The sequence below is a fragment of the Miscanthus floridulus genome, chromosome 10 (assembly GCF_019320115.1).
Source record: "Miscanthus floridulus cultivar M001 chromosome 10, ASM1932011v1, whole genome shotgun sequence".
Taxonomy (NCBI): domain Eukaryota; kingdom Viridiplantae; phylum Streptophyta; class Magnoliopsida; order Poales; family Poaceae; genus Miscanthus; species Miscanthus floridulus.
The window spans coordinates 27,615,742-27,641,618 of NC_089589.1; the positions used below are offsets into that span (position 1 = coordinate 27,615,742).

General features: G+C 45.4%; 1 protein-coding gene and 1 pseudogene across 1 annotated transcript; both read left to right on the forward strand.

Moving 5' to 3' along the window:
- The first annotated feature begins 5,213 nt into the window (after positions 1 to 5,213).
- Positions 5,214 to 6,131, forward strand: LOC136488294 (aldehyde oxidase GLOX1-like). The gene has a single exon (XM_066485278.1). It carries the CDS (start codon positions 5,214 to 5,216, stop codon positions 6,129 to 6,131), a length of 918 nt encoding a protein of 305 aa, XP_066341375.1.
- Positions 6,132 to 11,631: 5,500 nt separating this feature from the next.
- Positions 11,632 to 18,835, forward strand: LOC136489894 (putative disease resistance protein RGA4; annotated as a pseudogene).
- Positions 18,836 to 25,877: the final 7,042 nt, after the last annotated feature.

Below are 25,877 nucleotides of genomic sequence, written 5' to 3' on the forward strand. Positions count from 1 at the left end.
CCTGTCTTTGTTAGACTGTATTTTTCCTGCACTAATTGGAACATAAACCTTTAGGTGATGAACAAAAGCTTTACCTATAGAAAGGTGTTGTTAGGATACACATAGATATTCCACATATATATTACTAGTTTTTTAGAGTTCCAGGGACAAAGCCCCAGTCCATTGCATTGCATCAGGACCAGTAAATTCAGCGTTATTACAGCATAATCAAAGTGCATGCCCTCTGGCTGAACATCCAGTACAAAACGTTGAGCAATGCCATAGAGTTAAGCATCTGCGAGTTTCAGACTGGCTTTTGTTTTCCTCGCAAAGTTGACATCTGCACAATATTGCAGGAATCCACATCCTCTGTTGATGTTGTATTCTTATTTTTACTGGAGGAATTGATCTTATTTCCAGTTTTATTGCTCTAAACTGCAATATCGTCTATATGTTAGGATGGATGACCGTCAGTGGATGTACACGGGCTATCAGAAGAGGGGTCAATACACAAATGAATGGATTGAGAAGGCCAATGATTTCATGACGAAGGCATTTGCAAACGGACGGCGACATGCCTGGTGTCCCTGTAGGAAGTGTAAGAACAAGACAATGAAAACATATGAGGAGATGACTAAAGATCTTGTCAACAATGGATTTATAGAGAACTATACCCGGTGGACCATGCATGGTGAACGCCATCGTGCGAGAGAAGAGGTCGTGAGACAACGGATCGAGGAGTTTGATTCTGAAGCCGGGGTGGCAGAAATGTTAAATGACCATGACATGGCTTTCGATGAAGGAAGTGCAGAGCAGGAGCCAGAGCAAACCGCAAAGGCGTTTTACGCCATGTTGGATGCGGCACAACAACCCCTTCACGGGCGCACCAATGTTTCTAAACTGGATGTCATTGCACGTCTAATGGCTGTGAAGTCCCAGTTTAGCTGGAGTAGAGAATCCTTCGATCAATTGTTGACAGTAGTTGGCACCCTACTTCCGGATGATCACGTTCTGCCAAAGAACACGTATGAGTCAAATAAAATCCTTCGTGCACTCAAGATGTCGTACGAGCAGATACATGCTTGTCCGAACGGATGCATCTTATTCAGGGGAGAACATGCTGACGATAAGTACTGTCCGAAGTGTAAGGCATCTAGGTACATTGAGTTAGAATCTAGTGATGGTCGGAAGACGCAAACAAAAGTCGGCGCAAAGATCCTGAGGTACCTTCCTTTCATACCGAGGATCCAACGGCTTTTCATGAGCGAGGAATCCGCAAAACAGATGACGTGGCACAAAACTGGACGCCGATACACTGACAAGATGATACATCCGTCCGATGGTGAATCATGGAAAAGCTTCGATCAGAAGCATACCGAGCGGGCTGAGCGCGAGGAGGATGCCGACTTGCTGGCAGAGGAAAATGGGGTGCCTACGGTTTGGCTGCGAGGGTCGTCGCGCCTCCCAGACTTACCCATACAGAGACGGCCAGTGATTCGACCATCCAGAACTAAGTAAGTAATTTTTGCATGTTAACACTACTTCACAGGTTTTTAAGTTATAACAGAAACTAATATTCAATCTCAATAACTTTGTGCAGGGATTGGGAAATGGTGATCCCAGGGAGTCACTCTCGCCGAGTAAATGGGATCCTGGGTCTTCTGTGCAGGGCAAACTACCCCGGGATGGTGAGGATCGATGGTGTTGTGCAGCCCGCCATGAAGTGGTCCCACTAGCACGCCGCCAGCGATCAGACTGATCGAGCTGGCAAGTGTTATAACAACAAGGCCGACTGGGTGATGAAAGAGCTGTGGGTACGTGTTCATCGCACTATGCTGATAATAACATCACATTAATTGTATATTACTGACTGTATTTGCTTGTAGGATTACTACACCTTGGCGGAGGGAGTACGTAGGGAGGACGCGGATGACGTGGTGAACAGAGTCTGTGTTCACCGAGTGCAGGACCTCTTCTACAAGACAAAGCTCCTGTGTAGAAGAATTTACCATGCCCGCAGAGGACACAGAGTCACCAGAGCGCAGGCAGTGCACCTGCCCCTGACTAAGGAGCAATACTTGACGGTAAACATGAGATTACATCGTCTGCGATTAATTGCACTGAAATTGATTTATGATTTGTCATGTGCTCGTGTACGTGCAGGTGCCTCCTGCTTGGTGTGCGGGGATGGACAACTGCTGGGAGGCCATTGTGGACAAGTGGTTGAGTGAGGAGTACGAGCAATATCACGCCGTACGCTCACGTTGCCGTGCGATGATGCAGGGTTCCTCGCACAAACAAGGCCCCACTACCCTCAAGGAATATGCAGCCAGATATGTACGCGGATTTCATTTCGTTGTTGCTATGCTAACTTCTGAATGCATAATATCTTATTGTTGTGCTTCTTCCTGCAGACGCGGTTCCACCCCGGCCAGGAGTGCGCCTCGTTCAAGGCATATGCCTTGGCACACAAGGGCAAGGCAAAGGACCCCGACCTCGTCTACAACGCGGAGGACCCGCCCGAGGCATACAGCAACCCGAGCGTGCACAGGCGCCTCAGCGAGTACACGGAGATGGCGAGAGAGATCCATGGGTCAGAATTTGATCCGAGCACCGCTGACCTCGAGGGTGACATCGTCATGAGGTTGGGACCAGGTAAGCCACACGGGCGATACTATATGGGCAACAGCACCATAGACACGGCCAACACTCAGACACTCGCCCAGATTAGAGCCCGGAGCACGAGTTCGAGTCCGGCCATACGACCACGCTCACAGCCCCAGGTGGTAGCACTCCAGGTTAGTTCTGTTGCATTCGTTGTCCATTCATTTTCTACTCGTTCTTTATTTGCATTCTAACTATGTGATAAATAATTGTAGGCCCAGATTGAAGCCCTGCAGGAGTCACAGCAAGCCTCACAGAGCCAGCTTCAGGCCCTCGAGCTGTCGCACCAGGCCGAGTTGGCACAGGAGAGGGCGCGAGTGCAGGCCCAGCTTGAGGCCTTCCAGCAGGCGCACAAGGACTGGTACGAGTACATGGCCCGTTTTTCTCAGAGCATAGGCCAGCCTCCACCGCCTCCGCCGCCGCCGATGATACCGTTGGTGCCTCCACCTCCGCGCGACGGCACTCCTGTGAGTCACTTAGATGCACTCTTCACTTTCGTGTCATATACCTTCGACTTATACCTTAGTTTGACCTACCATAGCTTAGACCTTAGAATTTGCTTTGATCCAGATAACTCACATGTGCAATCTCATTCTAGGGACCTTCTACAGCTGGATCGAACAACGATATGCAGGGTGATCAAGACCTGGACTTGACTCCGCTTCTCCGCAGGCCTCCGACCACGTGACAGGCCATCCGACCTTGTTTGATGGGTTTGTATGTTGAACTGTGGACTTGGTTGAACTTTGTGGACTTTGGACACATGTTGATGGTGTTTGTGGACTTTGCATGGTGCTTGTCGACATATGTTGGTTATTGTGAGTGGATGTGACATTTGTGGACATATATGTGATATATATTGCCTATCTGTCATGTTATTATAATTTCCTGTGATTTTGTTGCTTATTGTGACTGGATATGCACTGAAACAAACAAACAAAAATTCTGTGGACATATTTTACCGAGTGCAACACTCGGTAAAACAGAGATTCTGTCAGTTTTACCGAGTGCAGCACTCGGTAAAACAGAGAACATAACCAAATTGGTTCTGATTCTGTGAATTTTGCCGAGTGTGCCATTTTTTACCGAGTGCCGCATCCCCACTCGGTAATATTTGACTACTTTTTACCGAGTGGGAACACTCGGTAAACATTATTTCTCGAAGTTTATTTGCGGAATTGTTTTAATCACGAAATTGGTTATTCTTTTACCGAGTGTTAGGAGCTACACGCGGTAAACATTATTCAAAAAATTTATTTGCGGAATTGTTTTAATCACGAAATGCTAATTTATTTACCAAGTGCTGCTGGTGACAATCGGTAAAAGTCGCCGTTAACGGTCAGTTTGGAGGCTGACGACCGTCAAGTCATAATTGTTTACCGAGTGTCATTGCAGCACTCGGTAAATCTCTGTTCCGAGTGCGCCGATATTAGACACTCGGTAAAATAACTTCACCGAGTCGTTGTTTGCCGAGTCCACTTTACCGAGTGTGACACTCGGTAAAGAGTTTGCCAAGTGTGTAGCACTATTTGTCGAGTGTTACTCACACTCGGTAAATACACAGTATCCCGTAGTGATGTTCATATATATGCTGCCAGTGCCATGAGAATGCAGCTTCCTAACGAGGCTCCTTTTATTTTTCAGATATTTAAATTAGTAGCAATATAAAGGACCGAAAACGGTGACTAAAGGGGGGTGAATGGGAGCCGTAAAATTTCTCTCGAAATATTTGTCCACTGTCCTCAAATCACCGCCAAACAAGCAAACCAAAAGAAGTTCCCAAATCTAAAATATCCATGCCAACTGGTGACGAGAATACTTAGATAAGTTCCTTGAATGGATGGAAAACCAACGCAAAAGATGGAACTTAAATCCGAGCACAAACACGCAAACCACGGATGAAACAAAAAAACACAGGGCTGGAAATTCGAACCTGACAGACTGGAAATTGGGCCGAAGGGCACCAGACACTGCCGAGCGGTGCACCGCACGATCAGGACCGACAGCCGAACAGAACCGAGAGAAAAACCGCACGAACGGAGGGAAACAGCTACCGCACGGCACTGGGTTGCACGTACCGAGCGGAGATGGAGAGAGGAACAACCAGCGGTGGGTCTGCTCGCCGCCGGCCAGATGCAAGCACCGAAGGAAGTAGAGACAGGGAGGAGACCGACGAGAGGATGGCCACCTGGGCGAGCGCCGCTCGGGCTCTGGGAGGGTCAATATGTTTCGTCTCTGTGCCTCTTGATCAAATTGTGTCAAAGATTCAGCTAAATGCTAGCTAAACATGAATATTTTGACGGGTTAAATGAAGTCTGGTCCGAAATTTCTGACTCTTTGAATCGTGTAACCCTGTTCGAAGCATCAAATGCGTATTCCCCATTTCCCTCGTCCCTCCAACCTTCCCTGAACCAACCCTCCACGCAACACACTCTGTACCATCACAATGCAACGCAACACACTCTGTACACAAGCTAGCTACAAACCTACACCTACACCTAGCTTATCAACATCGCAAGGATGCATGAAAAGGCTTAAAGATGGCATGCATGGATGCATGCTCAGCAGCCATGCCCAAGCCAAGATCCTTGCTTCTCCACCTCCTCCTAATTGCCAGCTGCATTGCCAATGCCGCCGGCGCCGATGATGCCCCGTCGCAGGAGCCCACCACACCGTCATCGTCGTTCCAGGGAGAATGGCAGCTCCTCCATGCGAGCATCGGCGTCTCGGCGATGCACATGCAGCTGCTGCCGGGGGACTTCGTCCTGATGTTCGACCGCACCGACACGGGGCCCTCCAACATCTCGCTGGCCGCGCTGGCGCCGTGCGCGGCCACCGCCGACGGCGCCTACCGCACGGCTCACTCGGTGCTCCTGGACCTCCGCTCCAACGTGCTGCACCCGTACCCGCTGGCCACCAACCCGTGGTGCTCCTCGGGAGCGCTGCTCCCCAACGGCACGCTCCTCCAGACCGGCGGCTTCTCCAACGGCGACCGCGTCGCGCGGCTCTTCTCCCCGGCCACGGGCTGGGTCGAGCTCCCGTCGTTCCTCGCCGCGCGGCGGTGGTACGCCACCGACATGAGCCTCCCCGACGGCCGCGTGCTCATCCTCGGCGGGCGGCGGCAGTCCAACCTCGAGTACTACCCGCACGCCGATGACGTGGCGCCAGCGCCGGCGCTGACGTTCTTTCCGTTTATGGACGAGACGACGGAGCCCGACGCCGAGAACAACCTGTGCCCTTTCGGCCGTTCCACCACCTCCTCCCTGACGGCACTGTCTTTGTCTTTGCCAATGACCGTGCCGTCGACTTCGACCCATGTAACCGTGTGCTCCGCTCCGACGGTTCCCAGCCGTCCCATGCGGCGTGCCGAGGAACTACCCGTCATCTGGCTCATCCGGCTTTGCCCAGACGCGCATATGAGTTTCCTAGTTTGGCCGTACGATTTCTTAGAACAAATGGACGAAAACATAAAAAGTGTTACCTTCTGAATCAAAGGCCTGAACAGAAACGGTGCTCCACGTTCACATGTGAGGCATCACGCATCAAAAGGTAGAGATGCACGCCTTCCAGTTCCTCCCAGCTGGCAAAACTGGCTCTAATTACCTTCTTAGTTTAGGTACCGTTTAGTTGGGAAAAATTTTGGCGAAATGTCACTGTAGCACTTTTCGTTGTTATTTGGCAATCAGTGTCCAATCATAATCTAATTAGGTTTAAAAGATTCGTCTCGTGAATTTCGTCTAAACTGTGTAATCAGTTTTATTTTTTATTTATATTTAATGCTTCATGCATGTGTCAAATATTCGATGCGACGAAAATTTTTGAAAAATTTGATATTTTGAAGTGGAACTAAACAGGGCCTTAGTTTGTACGACGGCCCTGTCAACCTGAAGGGAATCGGATCCTTCAGATGGCAATAGGGCATCTCTAGTTAGTTGTACTCCTACAGCATTTTGCTCTGCATTGCACGGGCATTGGAATCTCTCGACCACTCGATCTGAGACGAGATGAAAGTGATAAGCTGACGTGCCGATGGTGACAGGAGTGAGAACATCGCATGGCCCAGGCTGCTCCGGATCGGAGTACTGCTTGACGGTGTGCATGTCAAGCCTCGCCTCCTTGTCCTCGGTGTCCCTACCGGGGGCCCAGGCTCGGCCAGAATCCGGCTTCGAGCCCGTTTGGCACGGCTCCAGGCAGCTCTAGCTTCTGCCTGCAGTTTCACTGTTCATTCACTGTAGCTAGAGCTGGTTTTCTCTCTCCTCTCCTCTCTCTCACAGACGGTCACAATCAGCGGCTTCACCGGTGGAGCTCGAAATTTTGGCTCCTGCACCTCTACGTGTGTCAGTGAGAGTGAGGAAGATAAGTGAGAAAAACAGATTTCGTAAACAGTGCTTGCACAGTGTTTCGTCAGGCTCGTGTCAGAAGGAGCCGGATCCGGCTGAATCTGTACCAAAGAGGGCCTTCGGCTTCGGGGTCACCTTCGGAGTCGTCGCCTCGTCGGACGCCAAAGTTTTCCTCAAGCAGATTGAAACCGAGTGGGCCCGTCATTGGTTGGCAGTAGCGATCATTCGCAGTAATGTTTTTCTGTGACGACTGAGACGCTGGAAAGGACATTTGCAGCAATGGCGATGTGCGGGCCTTGTCGTTTGTGATGTGTGCTGGTATCAACGCGTCCCCGTGACGTGGCGCGGTCGGCACACAGTTCAAATTCATGCAGACTTTTATTTTCACCCGCTAAGTTTCGTACGTTTAGACACATGCTCTGAGTATTAAATATAAACTAAAAATAATTAATTTCATAGATTGAGACTAATTTACGAGACAAATTTATTAAGTCTAATTAGTCCATGATTTGATAATGTTGTGCTATAGTAAATATATACTAATGACAAATTAATTAGGCTTAATAAATTCGTTCCGATGCCTTTTTTTTTTTGGCACATGCTTACTGAGGATTAATCTCCGTCAACTTAAAAAACAGAAGTAAGACTATTTTTTCGTACGATTTTTTTAGTCGCTCCTCACTCCCGTCTGTGCGATACCGCGTCACGAGCTCCACTCCATCCTCCCCGCCGCCAGCCCCGCACGCCCGCAGCCTCCCTCCACGCTCGCGACCCCCTCCATGCCGATCCATCTCCCTTTCAGATCGGCATCGCGTTGGCGGCGGGGTGACACGGCGCTGCGGCCCCCCATGGGAGACGCCCACCCAGAAGACGCTCACCACCCGTGGCTTTGTAAAAAGGAAGGGGGCGTTCCCCACTCGCAATCCCATGGTGCGCCACCCTTGCTCCTCCGTCCCTCTCCATAGCCCATCGCACACGCCCTCACCACCGTCGCCGCCGATGCCGCGCCACCCCCGCTCGACCCTCGTTGCGGACTCCGACGCCGCCCACCCCACGCCCAACCATCGCTGGATCTGAGGATGCCCCCACGCCCGACGTCGGTCGGATCCCAACGGGAACATGACGACGCCTCCAAGACTGCGCAGCCATTCGGTGTCCTCCGATTGGCGCCCTACGACTCCAATAAACTGCTCAACATGGCCACGATTTTCAGCACCGGCAACCACGTCAATGCACCTCCGGCGCTGGTACGTCTCCCACTCGGTCTCTCATCTGCAGTGCGTAGCTCCAGGATCTGATCAGGTTTGTGTTTCTCGCGCCCAATTCCGCAGAATTTTGTAGCTTCAGTACAAGTGTTCATGGTGCACCGCCACCGCCCCCTTCGACTGCCGCTCCGATTCGCCCGGGGCCTACTCCCCCCCCCCCCCCCCCCGGTCGGCTGGCCAGGACCGTGCGCCGCCCTCACCCAACAAGTTGCTGGACGTCGCGATCACGGCCTCGCCCGATTGGTTGGTTCCTGGCTGATGGCGGTGGCGCTCTCTTGGCTCCTGCTCGGCTGCGTCTGCGTGCTGGGGTACCCTGACCCAGACCTGGTATGGGGAGGGGGGTACCGGGCAGCCGTCCGTGGCTTTCCTGCAGTTCGCTGACTATGTGGACGAGGACGAGGGCGCCAGGAGGAGTACCTCACTGAAGCTGAGGATGCTGCCAAGTCCAAGCCATCCCTGCTCAACGGAGGTTCGATCCATTATTACTCACCTGAGTCACCCCTCTTGATGAATATTAAAAAAAATGTGATATCATACTCTTCCTGTTTGTTACTCAGTGCTAGCAGGATAGTAGTAGTTGTGGTCAGAGGCTGTCACCTGTTATTGTTGTTAATTTCCGTATTGTTTGCTTTCCATTTCACTGCATGCTAGAACAGAGGAATTTCGCTGGAGGTTTTCGTTAGTTACTGAAAGAAATTCATTTATTTCAAACGTTTCACATTACAATTCGTTTTGTAACAGATGGTAGTACTGTCATAGTTTCGGTTCACTCACTAATCTTCTTGAAAATTTTCTGTATTGCATTTGGTATTGTGTAGAGAACTTTCACAACCATGCTATCTTCTTCAGTGCTTCTTGTTTAATTCGGATAGCTATCATCCCTAATGCCCATATTGGTGGAAGCAGCATAAGTTTCCTCATACATTTTTCTTTTTCTACTCTGAGAAGTCCCAATTTTTTTTCCATCTTTTCATTTTGCATGGAGTATATATTTCAACATGGCAAATAATGTGCACCCCAAACCTTACTTGTGGATAATGTTGTGTAGTATATTACCAATCAATACCTGCGATTGGGCAAAAAACTTAAATTTTCAACAAATAATTGAAGAATACAGTAGCATCTATCCTCAGAGACTCTGTTACGGCTGACCATATGCATGCCTAACTATGGCGAGATGCTTTATCCATGATAGTACTACATTTGCGCTGCATAGACCGTGTCTTAGACACAACTTTTTTGAATTATGCTGTACAATTTGGCTGAAATTTGTTTGTTATATAATATATACCCCTTTTTTCCCTAGCGCCTTGAACATTGCCTCTTGACGTTGAGCGGTTGAGGTAGATCTTCCTAGCTAGCTCAGTTGTGCTGCTGCGTGATGTCATTAACATCGATATGGATCGGATAATCAGTTGGCTGGCAAATATAAGCATTTTCTATTCATCTATGGCCATTTGTGCTTCCATCAGAAGCGTTGAATTTTCTGATTGCATACAAGGATTGATTTTTTGGTTTCAGAATGCACATATATATCCCTAATAGCCATCGCTCTTGTGTAGTTTGGTTTAGCAGTGTCCGATGCAATTAGATCATGGATGGATACAGTTTTGCACTGTCCATCTCTAATTGAATGGACTCTGCATGCGGTCGATTTTTGTCATTGCTCTATTAGAGTTGATTGCCTCGCATCCAAGAAAATGAGCTACATTCTCATATTAGTAATTCATGGGAGTTACAACATATGCAATTTTATTTTCCTTGCTTTGTTTGTTATCTCGCAGGGATCAACCTAATATGATCAATCATTTTTGTTAATGCTCTAACCAATTATTTTATAAAGGAGATATGTATTGCCCCAGTTCCATATATCTAAAAAAGAAATATGCAGTTTTTTTTTGGTAACCGAGCTGAGGAATATTCATATGGTGATATGATTTGGCCCTCTGGTAGAGGCAATACACTAGTGTGGCCATTCCTGCCAAGTTCACTTTTGCATGCTGCGGCTATCAGTAAGAGGAGCAGATCAGACCTTGTTTCCCCCTTCTTTTCTGCACTAACGCTCTCTTCATTTTATGTTTCTTAATAATTTTTATTGTATTATACTGCAGGGCACATCATGTTCAGTAAGACAAACATATATTGAGCATAGGCAGATGTCAAAATCTTTAGTTTTGTAGAAAGATGAGTTAATATTTTAGGAAATTTTGTATTATGAGATATGTTGTATCATTAATAATCGACAACTGTTTGGATTGGTAAATGCTTTGGCATCCCATTGTGAAGTATCTTTCCTTTTGATCAATCCAGTTATGCAAGACAAGTGAAATCGGTGTGTTTTCAAGTGAATGTTATCAATTATCAATAACTGAGTGAGACTCGATGGAGGAGCAAAGTGGCTGAGGCTGGCGCTTGTTATATTTGGCGAGGCAAAGTAATGCATTAGTTTCAGTGGGACAATTGTTCTTTCTGGCAGGATGGACTTACTATATATTGATCAATGTTTGTGGTTGTGTGTGTGTGTTTATATTTGAAGTTGTTCAGAGTAAAACAAAAAAATTCTCTGCCACAACCAGCTCAGTTAACTAGGTGGCCATGCCCAACAATAAATAAAGTCGCCTTCGTTCACCAACTAAAGCAGCCCCAGTGTAGCCACCGCAGGCACACCTCACGTCTCCTAGCTCATGCCTCCATTGCCGGCTATCGGCCCTCAGCCCTTTAGACACCACCTACTCCCACCTCCACCAGCGTCCGTCAAGCAGAGCAGTAGCCCACACCACAACGAGCCAGAGGCCAGATCCAGGCATCTCCAACTGTGCAACTGCTAGGCAAACCAGCCGGCACTTGGTCAAACGTTACGTACTTCCAGTTCCAGCCATCGCTCAACAGGTCCATTTCCTTGACGCCGGAACCGAAGGACACACACAGCATTAATTCTCTTTTCCATCCGCTTTCTTTCTTTCTTTCTAGTTTTTGTTGGAGATATTATACTCTTCTTCCACTCACAAATATACTCACACAAGGGTGACGGCTTGAGATTGGTGTAGCTGCTTTCGATTTTTAGGTGCCCAAGTATATAATATTTCAACATCATCCATAGATCAAACTTCATCATATTCTCGTCTGCTAGCTACTCATTAATTTGTTAACTCCGTTATCGTTTTAGCTTGCTACTATGCGCCAGATCTGGTACCAAAAGTACTCGGTTATCATTTAAATGTGATTATTCTAGTACCTATCTACTGTTGCAGTGTTCCCTTTTGAATAAAAGTGCCAAGGTTACAGGGGCCTCGGTACTTTTACCATCAAGATTACCTTTCCTTTAAAACGAAACACGAAATTTTTTATCTAATTTCGATTTTGTAGATACCGAAGCAGCAAAAATGGCGGTGGTACTGCATGCTTTAGCATCCTACCTCCAAGACATGTTGTTGGAGATGGCTAAAGAAGAGGTGCATCTACTCTTAGGTGTTCCCGATGAGATAAAAAAGATGGGGATGAAGCTTGGGGACCTTAAGAGGTTCCTCGCCGATGCTGACAAGAGGAACATCAGCGACGAGAGTGTGAAATCATGGGTGAGAGAGCTTAGGAATGCCATGTATGATGCTACCAACATCCTTGATTTGTGCCAGCTCAAGGCGATAGAACGGGGTCAAAGCCGTGATATGGGCTGCTTCAATCCGTTGCTCTTTTGTATGAGGAATCCTCTCCATGCTCATGACATCGGTAATCGCATAAAAAGTCTTAACGAGAGGCTAGATGACATTGAGAAGCGTAGCAAAACCTTCAACTTCTTTAACCTTGCATCTTATGAGGACAACACAAAAAAGGTAGAATCCTCCCTTCGCGCTAGGCGTGAGACAACAGGGGAGGATGAGTTAGGTGTGGTTGGTGAGAAGATTGAGGAGGACACAAGAAATCTTGTGGATTTGCTCACGAAGAACGACAAAAATGTTATGGTTTATGCTATTGTGGGAGTAGGAGGGATTGGCAAAACCACCCTTGCCAAGAAGATCTTTAATCATGACTTCATCAATCAAGAGTTTCAAAAGAGAATATGGTTGAGTGTTAATCAAGAATTTAGCGATGCTGATCTATTAGAGAGAGCTATCACTGAAGCACAAGGAAACCATCAAGCACCAAGAAACACAAAGGCCGCACTACAGCGGACCCTTAAGGAAGCCTTGAAGGACTGCAAGACTTTATTGGTGATGGATGATGTCTGGGACAACCATGCATGGGAGGGTGTCCTCAAAACTCCATTATTAAACGTCCTAGCTCAAGGTAGTTGTGTCCTCGTTACCACAAGACATGACATGGTCGCCAAAGGCATGAAGGCGGAGGTGCCCTACCACCATGTCAACAAATTAGAGCAAGAAAATGCATGGTCTTTGCTGAAGAAGCAGGTTCGTATAAGTTAATTTATAGCTTTATTTTGTTACACATTCATGCATGCGCATTTGCTACACTATCTATTCAGATGTCGGTAATCTTGCGCATTTTCTTCACATTTGCTTTACTATCTATTTATAAAATTATGTCTTGAGAGGAATCATTTCATTCATCAACCTAAACCTATAAATAAAATGATGTGGCACTCTTAGAAACCACATAAAGAAAATCTACACTGAAGATGCCCTTATGCGCATGGTTGTACAAACTAGCTATTTGTTTTAGCATTAATATTAGAAATCTAGGGTCTGTAAACCACTTTCAAAACACTACTACACAAACATTATCACCGCTTACTTGAAAACCACCATCACCACCGGTTTTGCGATTCGGCGGTGATGCTCACCTTCATCACCGCCACATTGAAACCGATTTTGAAAGTTGAATAAAAATAATAAAAAAATACACGTGTCATGTGTGCCTGCAGTCATCCATGATGGTCTACGCTAGCTGCCCTTAGCGGCCAGGATTGTGACATCGAGGTCCATCTCTATGTTGGGAGGCGTCCGCCATGCTGCTGAGGGCCATGGGTGGTGTCTGCCCCCGCGCCGATGGCAGATCCGATCTTAGGGCCGCGGGTGCTACAGTGGGATAGAGAGGGGGCCCAGAGGGAGTGCTGGTGAGGGAGAGAGGGGGCGGAAGGAAGTGCTCGAGTAAGGGAGAGAGAGGTGGTCAGTAGGTGGGGTGTTGGTGAGGGAGTGAGAATGGGCTAGGGTTTCTGGCCGGCTATATAATCAAAACCAGTTTTCACTGCCACAAATGGTGGTGAAAGCCATTTTTATCAACGGTTCAATTACCGGAGGTGATATATTTTTACCGATGTTTCTAATAGAATCAAAATAGTGTTGGCGAAATCCATTTCTATAGTAGTGAAATGTCATTAAAGAATCATGAACACAGAGCATGATAAAGAACGGGCGAAATAAAAGCCTAAAAGGAATAAGCGTAAACTACAAACAATAATAAAGTTAGTAACATGTAGTAATATTTTTTTTAAAAAAAATTCTTACATTACACAAATGACTGTAGGTGCTTGTGAAGTTTCGTAAGAGATTATTACATTGTTGCTAATACTTGTGGTCGCAACTCTATAGATTTTTTTGAGAGCCTCAACTCTTTAGATGGTCATGAGATTAAGATTTCTAAACTTTTACTCTACTGTATCCTTTCGTTGCAAAGGGCGTCTGGTGCTTAGGTTTAATATCTCGAAGACCAAGTCCCATCCTCCACGGTCTGATAAAGAATCAGCAATTTATAGCCTGTACTATTAAAGCCAATCAGGACTGGACATTACTGCCTAATTTATTTTGTTCTAAATTTTCAGAAGTCCTATTATTAGGTGATAGGAGTGTAACTTTTTAAATATCTCATCGAGTTAGACATTAAAATAACATATAACATATGTAACTTTTATCCTTTTCTCTAACAACCTTTTCAAACTATTATAATTTTACTAGATCCTGTAAACATGTTAAAATAAAATCAATGATTTAAAGTTCTATTCTGAACATGGCGTAAAAAGTTAGGAAAAGTACTCACGGGGCCTTTGGCATATATCCTGATTGACATGTTTTACCATAGACACTTGAGTAATTGTCCATGTAACTTGCCTCACTTGTCTCATCTCTAGAATGGTTAAAAAGCTAAGGATACAAGGGATATCACATTAGGCTTACCTGCATCCAAGAGAGTATGAATAAGGGAGAAAAACGTAGCTTCTTCAGGTCAAGATGTACAGACTTTAATAACCTTTCCAGTTGGATCCTAATAATTGACTTCCGTCCATTCGTTTTTCTACCAGGGGGTGTTTGGTCCTTTTATGAATAATCTCATGATAAGTTGCAACGAAATTGAACATATAGTGTCAAATTGGAATAAAAAAATAAACCAAATGTCACAAAGGGACGAATTTATTTTCTAGGATCATATACCCAATCTTTGGGTTTCAAATGAGGACTAGCTTCATGTAGGCTTGTATTGGGACCGATTAGTTAATTACTGAACCATCAGCAGGGACAGATGTTCGTTAAAATAAATCCTCTGGTTTCTCTGGTTCCTTCTTTCACCTTCAACCTGGCCGATAGCAGGACCAATTTCTGACAACATCGTGGCTGTATAGTTTGCATCCTCCATGATCCATGCTATACATTTCGGTTATTAACATAAAGTTGGGTTAATATATCGACCAATCAAACATACATACATTAGGATATTTTTAGTTAATAGATCATCAAGTGCTAAACTGTTACTTAACAAACCACATATAAATGACACTGATAATTTATTTTAAATTACATTACTATGGCATGACAAAAAAGTTTATAAGTTTTTATTTCAAATAATTTTATAAAATTTGACTCAAATACTATGTCATATCAACACTGGTAATTTAATTTTGATTATTCTATATTTTTATAAAAATAATACTTCTACTACATATACAATTTTCGAATGTAGCAAGTTCAAAATCTTAGCCCTGTTTGGATGTAGATGTATTTTTGGAGTTTTAGAAAAATACCATGCTTTTATGAAATACTTTGATTTTATTAGAGTTGTATGAAGTGTTTTGATGCAACAAATTTTATGGTTTTGAAAACCAGAGTTTTGCTAAATTTGTAGTCTCTTAGAGTTTTATAAACTCATATCTAGACCTCTTTGTTGCTAAATCATGGTTTACCACATCTATAGGTTCTAAAATCGTGGTTTCTTAATACTACGTCTCTTAATACTACAACATCCAAACATGGCCTTAAGTGCCATAGTGCAGGCTGACATGATAGTTCATACCATTATTAATAGGCAAGTGGGTAGCATAGGACCTAGCACTACCGCAAACACAGGCCATCATTGTCGGACCATCATTGCTGGTTGCTTTGGAACCGGTAGTGATAGTACAACTGACAGTGATAGATGAACTTTCACGAACGAATTGAACTTTCACGAACGAATCGTGGCTACAAGTGATAGTGACAGGCAGTGTACTATCACTGCTGGTTATAGCCACGAACATGCAGTGAAGGACCATCCGTCGTGGCCGGATTGTGGCTACAACCAACAGTGATAGGCTATTTTATGAAAAAGTAATAACTTTTTCATATGATGTTTGATAAGATAAGCTTTATACGTTCAAAAAGATTTAAAACTTTGTAGTTAATTACTTTTTAATTTAAGATGGTTTACATATCAAAATATTCTATGTAAGTTCACCAATGGGATTTGAGATGGTTAATGATGTCGAATGGAGACAAAGTCAATAGTAGAGTTAGTAGTCGATGAGATCGATCTACAACTTTGCAGTTAACAACCTTTTCATCTGAGATCATTTAGAGTATCAAATATGCAATATAAGATTCAAAATTGTGTAGTTAAAAGAATAGCATCAGTTGTATAGTCACAAGTGTTGTATAGCTCTGCTGGTATAGATGCTCAGGAGAATGTTGAGATCTTGAGTTTAAATACTGTCATTAGTCGGTTACTGGCAGTGAAGATGCAGTAATCTGGCGTACATTTTGTGCTTTTTTATCACTTATCACTGTCAGTACTTGGCAGTGAGAAGTAGTCTGGCCTACTGTACAACCTTTTTTAATAAAATAAGAAAAAATTAAATAAAAGATACGATAATACTGGAGTGACTATAAACATCAGGTAGACGAGAGTTGGTAATGATAGTGACTGATGAGAACACTATTCTTGTACACAGTCACAGACGTCACCTAATTGCACCGTAGTGATATACATATACGATGATTTTTTCCATCTATTTTAGTGGACTGGTACATCGGTCATACGCTAGAATGTCGCATGTGAATTTTGCCTCTGCACACACTATCGTTTTTAGCACTTGATTTTGCTTCCGATTATGACCAAGTGTATTTATATCTACATATTCCATTCAATTAACAAGCTTAAGTTGCTTTGCAGGTGGTTGGAAATGAAAACAATGATGAACCAAAGGTTGATGCATTGAAGGACATTGGAACGTCGATTATAGCAAAATGTGATGGTTTGCCTCTCGCAGTCAAAGTAATAGGAGGCCTTCTCCGCCAGAAAAACATAAGGCGAAGCGACTGGAAAAATGTCCTAAATGATTCTACATGGTCAGTATCTCAAATGCCTGAAGAGCTAAACTATGCAGTATACCTTAGCTATCAAGATTTGCACCCAAAGTTGCAGTCTTGCTTTCTGCACTACGCCCTCCTCCCCAAGAGCATGGTGTTCCGGTATGACCGTATTGTTGCCATGTGGATTGGGGAAGGATTTGTCCATGGAAACTCACGTGATTTGGAAGTATTAGGAAAAGAGTACTATGACCAGCTAATAGCTAGGAACCTTCTTGAGCCGGATCAAGGGTACATAGACCAGCTAGTTTGCAATATGCATGATGTTGTTCGCTCATTCGCTCAGTATTTGACTAGAGATGAAGCACTGATAGCAAACAAAAGTGAGGCTGGCCTTATCAACAATATTAATCCACAAAATATTATTCGGATATCACTAGAAACCAAAAATTAGACCCAAATGAGCAAGGGTGGAGTTCTCTACAAGCACATATATCACTACGAACATTGATTTTAGTTGGGGAAATAAAGATCAACCCAGGTGATTCACTGTCATCTTTTCGATGGTTGCGGACCTTACATATAGAAGATGGAAATTTTGATGCATTGTCTAAATCATTGGTCCAACTCAAACACTTGAGGTATTTGTCCCTAGTTGGCACTGACACATCTAGGCTGCCAGAAAAAATAGACATGATGCAATTCTTGCAGTTCATTGACCTTTCTAACTGTGGAAGTCTGACGAAGCTTCCTCGTGGCATTGGAGAGTTACGACAGCTGAGGTCTCAGGTATAAACAATATACCCAGGGGTTTCGGCAGCCTAACTAATTTGAATATATTAAAGGGGTTTCCAGCCCATGTGGAGGGTGATTGGTGTAGTTTGGAAGAATTAGGACCTCTTAACCGGCTCACGCATCTTAGTATACATGGCCTGGAGAATGTATCTTCGTCCTCATTTGCTATAAAAGCCAGGCTTGGTGAAAAGGTGTGCCTCAGCTATCTGTGCTTACAGTGCCCTAGTGGACGTGGAGGTGCTCACCGGTTGGTGAAACAGGAAGAGCAACAACAAATCGAGAAGGTGTTTGATGAGCTCTGCCTTCCGCCTTGCTTAGAAAATCTTGAAATCATTGGGTACTTTAGTCAACGACTTCCGAAGTGGATGACGTCGACAGCAATTGTGTCCCTTGGATACTTGAGGATTCTATCCATGGAAGACTTGCCTTATTGCATAGAGCTACCTGATAGCTTGTTCCAGCTCCCCAGCTTGGAGTTGCTACTGATTAGAAGCGCCCCAGCCATCAAGCATGTTGGGCCAGAGTTCTTACTACCACACCACCATGAGCACCCAAGCGCTTTGGAAAACTTTGGTTCTGATTTGAAAATTCAGGTGAATGGATGTCCTAGCCTGGAGAGGATCAGCAATCTGCCAAATTTGCAGAACCTTGATATCTGCTCGTGCCCAGAGTTGCAGGTACTAGAGGGTTTGCCTGCACTTCAGAAACTCGGACTGGAGGACTACGACATGAGAACACTCCCTGGATACTTGAAGGACGTAAACCCAAGGGATTTACTTCTAGACTGTGATGTCTCACTGCTCGCTTCCATAGCTAAAGGAAAATCTAGCCCTGAGTGGGACAAGTTCAGCCATATCAAGCAGGTCAAGGCATATGCAGATGATGATGACAACAACATTGAAAGGAAGTGGTACGTGAAGTACACGATGGATCCTTTCAGCTTCAAGACAAACATCAGCCCCTCTGCCGACGCTTCAGGTAAATTAACACAACACTGCTGCTTTATATGTTGCATATACTGAGCACCTTTCTTGCTATTGGAATATCTGGTTACTTGACTAGACGGTCCGTTTCAGGGGATGAAACAGAGGAGGTGTTATTGGACAAAGTGGAGCAAGTTTGAAGGGAATTCATCGTGGAACAACAGAGGGAGTAACAATAAAGTATGCATGCTACTCCAAGACTATTATTATTACTACATACGTCTCTAGCACTATCGATTATAGAATGCATAAAAGACCTCGCCTGCAGGTGGAGTGCCGCATGGACAAAAAGCAGCCTTGGAGGCTGGAGCTATCATCGCTTCGGCCGAAGAAGAAGCAATGGAGCCGGGTCGTCGTGAGGCAGTCAGATGTTGGACACTGCAAATAAATTCATGGTGACTAGAATGCGATGTGATGTGAATTAGTTTTTTTATTCGAATCTGTGTGTACTGTGGATGCAGGTTACCACCTGAGAATACAGAGCCTTGTACATATAATTAAGTTGTGAGTCGTCATGTTACAAAACAAATGTTATGATACAGCTTATTCCGGCTTGCGGATTCATTGTGAGCCTGAAAATGTACGTAGGTTGCCAACTAGATGTTCATATATATGCTGCCAGTGCCATGAGAATGCAGCTTCCTAACGAGGCTCCTTTTATTTTTTAGATATTTAAATTAGTAGCAATATAAAGGGCACTTTATGCTTGCCACCGATAAACTAGATCATGAAAATTCTCTAGAATGAATGACCTCAATAGTAGTTCTATTATTATAACACAGGCAGCTTTCGATTTATGCACGATAAATAACCATTGTTAAATAACTATAAGCACATAGTGGTGGAACGAATACATGACCAAACAACAACTACAGCAAAAAAAAAGAATCTACTACAGCATTTATTTCAACGCCTTCTCCTCACCAAACAATTATACCCTAATAATGAAATATTTTGATTCGTGAACTATATGTAGGGATGAAAACGGATCGGATACGGACGGATATCACCGATATTACATTTGTTTTCATATTTCTGTTCGGATTCGGATTCGAATACGAATAGTGTCAACTATGTCGGATAGGATACGATTGGATATCGACATCATAAATATGCGATTTGAGTATTCGGATACGGATACGATATCGGATGTTGGATATCCGGACTCGGATACGGACAGATCTCAACCCCTCTAAACGGATTCGGTTTCGAATACGGTCGGAAAATATCCGTACCGTTTTCATCCCTAACTATATGTAACAAGGAACATGAATCGTGTTAGGTGTTATTGTGTTGATGACATATAACATGAAGTCTCAAACACGTTCATACTCATTCCATGGTCTACTGAACTTTCTACCAATATCTTCAGTGTTACACACTCACCAGAAATTAACGCATTACCTCATTTGGGCACGAGCGTGGCGATGCGGAGGTCGGTATGAGCGGAGGAGACGCAGTCGTCGGCGACTCCGCCCGACCGGAGCGCATCGGGGAGCGCCGCACAGGACGCGTGTGAGGGAAGGAGCGCTCGCGCAGGGCGGTCGGAGACTTGGAGTCGGCCAGTGTCGTTGCAGGCAATGTTCAAAAAGGCGACATTAGGCGTCCGCCTAGGCGCGACTAGGCACTATGATGAGGACATGACACCCATGCATATGAACATGTTTGGCGCATGGTATGGAGAGGAAGGAGGCCAGCAAGGGTGTCCAAGTCAAGAAGGAGGTTTGAGACTAATTCGGTTCGAGTCCCCGAGGTAGAGGCCCAAAGCAACTCAAGTTCGAGTCTGCCTCGGCCTCTAGGACCAGTCTGCCTTAAACTGGTCACCCAGGACGCATCCGGACTCCGTTTTCGATGATCCATATATGGATGGAAAGCTAATTTGATAAGGAAGCCAATCCAAGTGGTCTCACGTCGAAAGCTCTTCGGAATCAACAGGAATCATCGAAACAAGTCAGCGTCCAGAATCTGTCAGGGTGCTACGACACCGTCTTTAGGTCCGTTGGACCATGTATCGTGTTTGGGCCATTAGGGGGCGCGTCCAAGGGGGTGACGCCCAAGACTCTATAAATAGCAGCCGTCGCTCTCCTTAGGGTTTGGATTTTGTTTAGTTCTTGATTTCCTCGTGAAACAGACATCGTTTTGCTACAACTGTGCCGCCAAGGCTGCTTGCTGTGAACCAGGGCCCCAGTTCTTGATCTTGTTCGCCTGTGGCGATTAGTCCTTTCGAATAAAGACTTGAACTCCTTGTTTTCATAAGCCTCATATTTATTTGCAATTTCAGATTGCGTTCATCCCTTTATTGCTTGTGTTCTCGATTCGCTTGCAGGAAAGCCTTCTCAGCGAGGTCAATCGCGTTCGCGTGGTTGATAACCAACGGAGCAGTGGTGTAATGGTTGCGAGGGTCCAAATCAGTCTTAGTTCGAGGCCTAGATCGTGAACGTCGAGTCTCCACCAATCGACGCTATCATACCTTTCGGAAGATCGGCCTTGTCTACATCACACTAGACGATGGGGTCCCGCCTAGCCTAGGGGGTAGGCGGACCCCTAGGCAGCGCCAGCTCATCAGCGGCGCCGGTGGGGGAGGAGGAGCACCTGGCGGAGGTCGCCGGTGACAGAGGAGGAGCTTCGGACGCGTGCGGGCGGCGGCGGCAGGCGCGTGTAGGCACGTGCTGCGGAAGGGAGGAGGCTGGCCGTAGTGGAGAAAGAAGCAGAGCTGGGCGGCGAGGTGGTCCACATGTCCCATTAATTAAAGTTAAAACATTAAAACGCCTAGAAAAACACCTTAAAACGCCTAGGCTCGCTTAGGCCCGTCTAGGCTCTAGGCTATGGGGCATCGCTTAGAAATCGCCTAGCGTCTTTTTGAACATTGGTTGCAGGTGACACGATGTAGGAGAGCCGAAGATGCGATACTACGACTGAGAGGACTCCAGAGCAGAGGACGAGGTGGTGGCAGAGCTGTACGGTGAGGTGGTGCCCGCGCCGCCGGAGGATCGGGAGGAAGGCCATGTGAGATCTATGCGAGGCTCTGAGCCGTGTGGAATGGATGATTTGGTAGTCTCCAGAGACAAGTAAAGCACGGAGAAGGCAGGTGAGTGGGCCGCTAATAACATTCTCGATCCATTTTCATAGTGGGCCAACTGGGCTAACATAAAGTAAGGATGCAAGTGGCAGCCGTTTTGGTATTTTATAGGTCGAAGTAGTTTAGTTCGTTTCTTCCCCTAGACTAGATTAGTTGAACGTGGCAGCATTGTAATTCATTTTTATCAAGTTTCGGGTCACACACAATGACCGAAAATATATAGAACTTGAATCTATATAGATAAGGTCTATTGTTTGATCTTGGTAAGGACCGACTCGTCTTTGTTGTTGGTCCGGTAGAAGTGTCCAAAAGAAGTGAAAGTCTTAAGTTGTCTTGAAAGAAATGGAGTAAAAGGAACCGCTAGATGATGCTAAACATTGGGATCGGGTCGGACTCGACTTGGGCCAATAAAAAATTGTCATGTCAAAATTTTTGGTCCGTCGACGCACTGGCAGATGGGATTAGATCAGGTTTTACTACTTTGGGTCAGCTTTCTCAGGTTGGATCGGGTCATGGGTCTAAAATCATAACTCAAATCTGACCCGACATACCAGCCAGTTAAGTCAGGTCAAAAAGTTTTGGAAGGTCGAGTTAGCTGGCCCATGATCAAAATTCATATCCACACGGAGGATGCGTAAACGGTAATGCTTGGTTGAGGGTGTCCGTCCGTCCAGACGGACCAACCCCCGCATGCACGTGATGACCAAGAAAAAAAAAGTGGGGCGTGTAGTTGCAGTCAGGCGGGGCATGCACCGGTCCTTTTCTACGGGGCAGTGCATGGGAGCATGGGCGGCTTCTCATTCGGCGTGGGGTGCATGCGGCGCTAGGCAGCGCATGGGAGCTCGTGCGGCCACTCGTTCTGTGTGGGACGTAGGGCAGCGCATGGGAGCGCATTTGGCCTCACTCGGCATGAGGTGCATGCAATGCGTGAGGGCCAATGCATGCGCTGTGACCAGAGAGAGAAGGATCGACAGAGAGAAGGAGCGTGGGGCCCGCATACTCTATGGCACCAGCTCCGTATGTTTCATGCGTTTAGATGTATATTTCATATGTTTTATGTGGATGTTGCATGTGTTTTATCTGGATGTTGTATGTGTTTCATCTGGACGTTGCATATATCGCAATGGTTATACAAGTATGTTGCAAGTGTATATTTCAAATGTTTCATCTATTTTAGACGTATATTGCAAGTGTTTTATTTGGATGTTGCATATGTTTCAATGGCTATATACACATGTTGCAAGCATCTATTCAAAATATTCCATCTGTTTCAGACGTATGTTGCAAGTGTTTTTATCTAGATGTTGCATATGTTGTGGTTGCTATACACATATGATGCAAGGTTATGTTGCAAATGTTTCACCTGTTTCAGACGTATGTTGCAGAAGTGCTTCATGTTGCAACATTAGCAGGCGCAGTAAGCGGACACATGCGGAGGCAGCCCATGTGGGCACAGTGGTCCCCACGTGCATGGCAAGCGAAGCGAGCGTGGGTGGTCCCCACTTGCATGCACATCATGCTCACAACTGCATGCGAAGACGCACCAACTTGCAGGGGGCAGGTGTGCAGGCTTAGCAGTTGCATGCGGCATGCGGGGTGGATGTGCTGACATAGCAATTGCATGCAGGGCAGGCTTAGCAGCAAGCATGGCAGGCGGGACGGACGCAGCAGACAACGCGAGTGCGGGCATCCGAACGTCCGAGCACTAGGCACGCCCGTGCATAAAGCATGCATGGCACGCTAAACCTTTGGCCACAAAACAAATAGATGGCCTATTTTGTTGATGCTTAGCTTTGCCACAAAGTTCAAAGAAAATTAAGATTAAATAAACTATAGCATTCACAAAAATTGCAGCCAACAAATCCTATGTCACGATTGTAGCAAAATTTAGCATCTCTTTTTTTGGCGGAGAAGAGAGAGCCTTTGTTATTACTTAATAACAAAGGCCCTCTCTTCTCCACCATGTCTCTAGCCACTACACACCACTGCATGCGGGGAAGGTAAGGGAAGGGGGATTGATTTGATGTCCCCCTTTCTTTTGAGGGATTGAGGGGGTGGTTTTCTGAATTAATAAAACAATAGTGTAAGGAGATTAGAAAGGGGTCTAGTGGAGTTTACATTTTGCCTTCAATCTTTATTATCACTAGTTACAGAAAAAGGGGATCATTTTATTCTTAATCCAGTGAAGATATGCTCTAACATCCCTCGATTCTCATGTTGATCTTATACGTAATGAACATCCTTTTACCGGCTCACTTGATTTTGAGTGTTTCAAGGTAGGTTTGAACTACTTATATTTGAATCAAGTTAGTGTAATAAATTATACTTCCGTACTCTAATTTGTAAACCACTTCTATTGTAACCCTATGTATCAATGTGTTGTACTCTATCCCAGACTGCGATAGATGGTGTCATCTTGGTCCTTCGACCCTCAATAGACTACCGGATTATATAGTTCAAGTGCGTAGCTGCTATTAATCCTCAAGATGTCAGTCATCATAATTGATCTCTTATAAATTGGGTGATTCTACCTCAGGAGGTTTTCGGAATTTGGTCCGAAACATCAGAATTTTTGCAAAATTCACCTATTTCAGTGAGGGCTAAAACAACATTGCACCAGTCAAAAAGTTGGACAAGATTTGTGAAAGCATCTAGGCCCCTAATTGGGTTTCGGTGATTAATGACGACACAAGATTATTATGACTAACGTGTGTTTTGCAGAGGCAATTTAAGTTAGGTCATGGTAATGACAATTGATTGGGCAATCATGGTTGTCATGCCCCTACGATGGAAATCATTTCGGTTTTCAAAGGATGGACGACAAGGTTAAGGATGGACTAGTTCTAAGTGTCGTTTGGTGTTGAAGAGACACTTAGAGTAGTTTATGACTTTGTTTTTCCTTTGGCCGTACTATTAAGGTGGGTATGAACTAGTAGCTTGACCTAGGTGAGTCTAGTGGGTTAGGTGTGGTGCACACTTATCAAATCTAGCACTAGGTAGCTTAGGAGTAGCCCTAAGATCAATTGGAGTAAACTTCATTCATATAGGATTTTGAGTTGGAAGTGAATGGAGGGTCAAATGACTGACCGGACGCTGGTCTAGTTGCGACCGGACGCTGAAGGGTGAGTCCGATCAGTTCATTTGATCAACTGAAGTCGTCTGGTTGTGACCGGATGCTGAGTGAAAAGTGACAGGACATTGGGTGCACGAGTCTGGTCAACTCTAGAGAGGTTCCAGAGAGGGATTTTCCTAATCAGACGTGTCCGGTCAGTGCTGACCGGACGCTGGTCAGGATCCAGTAACTGATCGGACGCTGAACAGCTAAGTGACCGGACTGTGGGTTCCAGCGTACGGTCAACATCAGTAAGTTTCCATAGAGCCGTTTTCTTGACCAGACACGTCAGGTCAGTGCTGACCGGACAAAGGTTAGAGTTCGGTCAGAACTTAACGGCTAGTGGTGGGGATAACTGATCGGAGTATCCGGTCACCCTGACCGGAGCGTCCGGTCACCCCATAGAGTAATGACTCAGCCTCCAAACGTTATGTTTTGAACGAGGGGTATAAATACTTACTCCACTCATCCAAGGGAGGTCTCTTGCCCATTTGATCAGCTGTGAAACACCTTGAGAGTGCTAAGGGGAGCAAGAGCCTAGTGAGGTGATTGAGATTTGAGAATCCAAGATTAAGGCCTTATTAGTGCAAGGAGAGTAGCAAAGTGTGCATCCACCCTTCTCATTAGGCTTGTCATGGTCAAGTGAGAGTTTGTGCTTGTTACTCTTGGTGATCGCCATCACCTAGATGGCTCGGTGGTGATTGGGAGTTTGGTGATCATCCGGCAAAGCTTGTGGATGACCCAACTTAAGTTGTGAGCGGTTGTGGGCGATTCACCACGATGGAGTGTCGAAGAATCAGCCCATAGAGAGCACTTGATCCTTGCGCGGATCAAGGGGGAGCTACACCCTTGCGCGGGTGCTCCAACGAGGATTAGTGGGGAGTGGTGACTCTCCGATACCTCAGCAAAACATCGCCACGTTCCTTTCCCTCTCTTTACTTTAAGCATTTACATTTGAGCAATTCATTTCATGTCTTTACATTCATAGAATTACCATGCTAGAGTAGGATTGGAACTTAGGGTGCAAAACTTTTGTGTAGTAGATCAATAGAATCATATTCTAGGCACAAGGGGTGAAGTGGGCTAAGTGTAGGATTTAATTATTGAAAGAATTTAGAATTAGCCCAATTCACCCCCCCCCTCTTGGGCA

What these genes read in the sequence shown, in the direction of transcription:
- LOC136488294 (XM_066485278.1), top strand. Translation starts at nt 5,214, where the DNA reads ATGCCCAAGCCAAGATCCTTGCTTCTCCACCTCCTCCTAATTGCCAGC.